General features: G+C 48.5%; 1 protein-coding gene across 1 annotated transcript; it reads left to right on the top strand.

The window, feature by feature from the left end:
• Window positions 1-541: 541 nt before the first annotated feature.
• LOC148572500 (uncharacterized) lies at window positions 542-2,049 on the top strand. The gene is made up of 2 exons (XM_088507549.1): window positions 542-1,299; window positions 1,368-2,049. The coding sequence occupies exons 1-2, from the start codon at window positions 542-544 to the stop codon at window positions 2,047-2,049; spliced, it is 1,440 nt and encodes a 479-aa protein (XP_088363675.1).
• The last annotated feature ends 326 nt before the right edge of the window (window positions 2,050-2,375 follow it).

Below are 2,375 nucleotides of genomic sequence, written 5' to 3'. Positions count from 1 at the left end.
AGACATCCAAAAGCTCACCGGCCGACTAACAGCGTTATCACGCTTTCTCGGGGCATCAGCTCAAAAAGCGATCCCTTTCTTCAAACTGATGAGAAAAGGAGCCCCTTTCAAATGGGAAACAGAATGCAAAGAATCATTCTAACATTTCAAAAAAGTCCTAGCGGAACCACCAATTCTCGCCAAACCCCAAACAGGAGAAACACTCTACCTATACCTCTCCATAACGGAAGAGGCACTTGCAGCAGCACTCATCCGTGAAGACAAGAAAAAAGAACAAAAACCCGTATACTTCATAAGCAAAGTCTTACAAGATGCGGAAGCTCGATACTCACAATTAGAAAAGCTAGCTTTTGCACTCCTTACAGCCTCCCGGCGCCTGCGACAATACTTCTAAGCTCACTCTGTGACGGTCCGAACCGACCAAGCGGTCAAACAGGTATTACAGAAACCCGACCTGGCGGGAAGAATGCTAGCATGGTCCATCGAGCTATCCCAATTCCAGATTAAATTCAAACCCCGAAACGCAATCAAAGCGCAAGCCATGGCCGATTTCATCGCCGAGATGACTCCAGGAAAGCTCGCCCCCGAATCGTGGAAACTACACGTCGACGACTCATCAAACGTCACCCACGGAGGCGCCGGAGTCATACTTGAAAACCAAAACGGGATCACAATCGAACAGTCAGTACGATACGAATTCCCAGTATCGAACAACCAAGCAGAATACGAGGCCCTCTTGGCAGGCCTAGCCCTAGCGCGGGAAGTCGGGGCAAAGATCCTAGAGGTAAATACCGATTCGCAGGTAGTCAGTTCCCAAATTAACGGAGACTACCAGACACGAGATTCCCTACTCCAGCAATACCTCACCAAGGTAAATAAACTGAAAGAAGGGTTCGAGCACATTACCATACAACACGTTCCTAGGGAACGAAACGCCAGGGCAGACCTACTTTCCAAACTAGCCAGTACCAAACCAGAAAATGGTAACAAATCGCTAATTCAGGAAGTCATTAGGTCACCCTCCGTGTCAACAACAACCAACGCTCATCTGACATCCTCGAACCGGGAATCTTGGACCTATCCTATTCTACAGTACCTCCTCGATGGAACTCTACCACTAGACCCGAAAGAGGGAAAGCAAATAAAAAGGGAAGCCGCCAACTATACCATCGTCGCAGGACAACTATACAAACGCGGATTCTCGCAACCCCTGCTCAAATGCATCGAACCCGGGGACACAGAGTACATACTCCGTGAAATCCACGAAGGTTGTTGCGGCCACCACGTCGGAGGTAAAATGTTAGCCCAAAAAATTATCAGGGAAGGCTACTTCTGGCCCACAATTATCCGATACTCCATACAAATAGTCAAAAACTGCGACAAATGCCAAATGCACACCAATATCCACCAAGCCGCCCCTCACCAGCTCAGCATCATATCAGGTATCTCATCGTCGCCATAGACTATTACACCAAATGGATCGAAGCCGAACCCCTAGCCTCCATAACGGCAACTCAGTGCCGAAAATTCCTCTGGCGACAGATAATCACCCGAATCGGGATCCCCGAGATCGTTATCTCGGACAACGGAACCCAATTTGCTGACAAGAAATTCAGAGAATTTTTAGAAGGGCAACGCGTATCTCACCGTTTCAGCTCGGTAGAACACCCCCAAACAAACGGACAGGTGGAATCCGCAAACAAAATAATCGTCAAAGGACTCAAGAAGCGGCTCGACGAAACCAAAGGATTATGGGCCGACGAACTCGGATCGGTCCTATGGTCATACCGAACCACACCGCAAACGACCACAGGAGAAACACCCTTCCGATTAACATACGATGTGGAGGCAGTCATCCCGGTAGAAATCGGAGACCCAAGCCCCGGAAAAACGGTCGGCGGTTACGACGAGGAAGCAGAACGAGATCTTATCGACGAAGAAAGAAGCATAGCTCATATCAAAGAGCTAGCCCTAAAACAAAGAATCAGCTTAAGATACAACCATGGCGTCGTCCGACGAGAATTCGCAACCGACGACCTCGTCCTATGACGAAACGATATCGGTCCCCCGACCCGAGGAGAAGGGAAACTCACTCCCAACTGGGAAGGACCATACAGAATCAAGGCGGTAATCGGAAAGGGAGCATATAAACTCGAACGACTTAACGGCGATGAAGTCCCAAGGACCTGGAACGCCGCCAATTTACGGCGATACTACACTTAGGCCGACCTAACTAGGTCACCCCCTTGTCCTTTATTTATTTATGTATCTTCCCATTTTACGACTCGTGAATTTTAATTTTCGCTTAAGTATCAAACCCGAGTACTCTTTCCCCCCAAAAAATGGAGGGTTTTAACGAGGCCCAACCATCAATA

This window comes from Arachis ipaensis, chromosome B3 (genome assembly GCF_059453495.1).
Source record: "Arachis ipaensis isolate K30076 ecotype BB chromosome B3, ASM5945349v1, whole genome shotgun sequence".
Lineage (NCBI taxonomy): Eukaryota > Viridiplantae > Streptophyta > Magnoliopsida > Fabales > Fabaceae > Arachis > Arachis ipaensis.
This window is presented reverse-complemented; position numbering and strand designations above follow the sequence as displayed.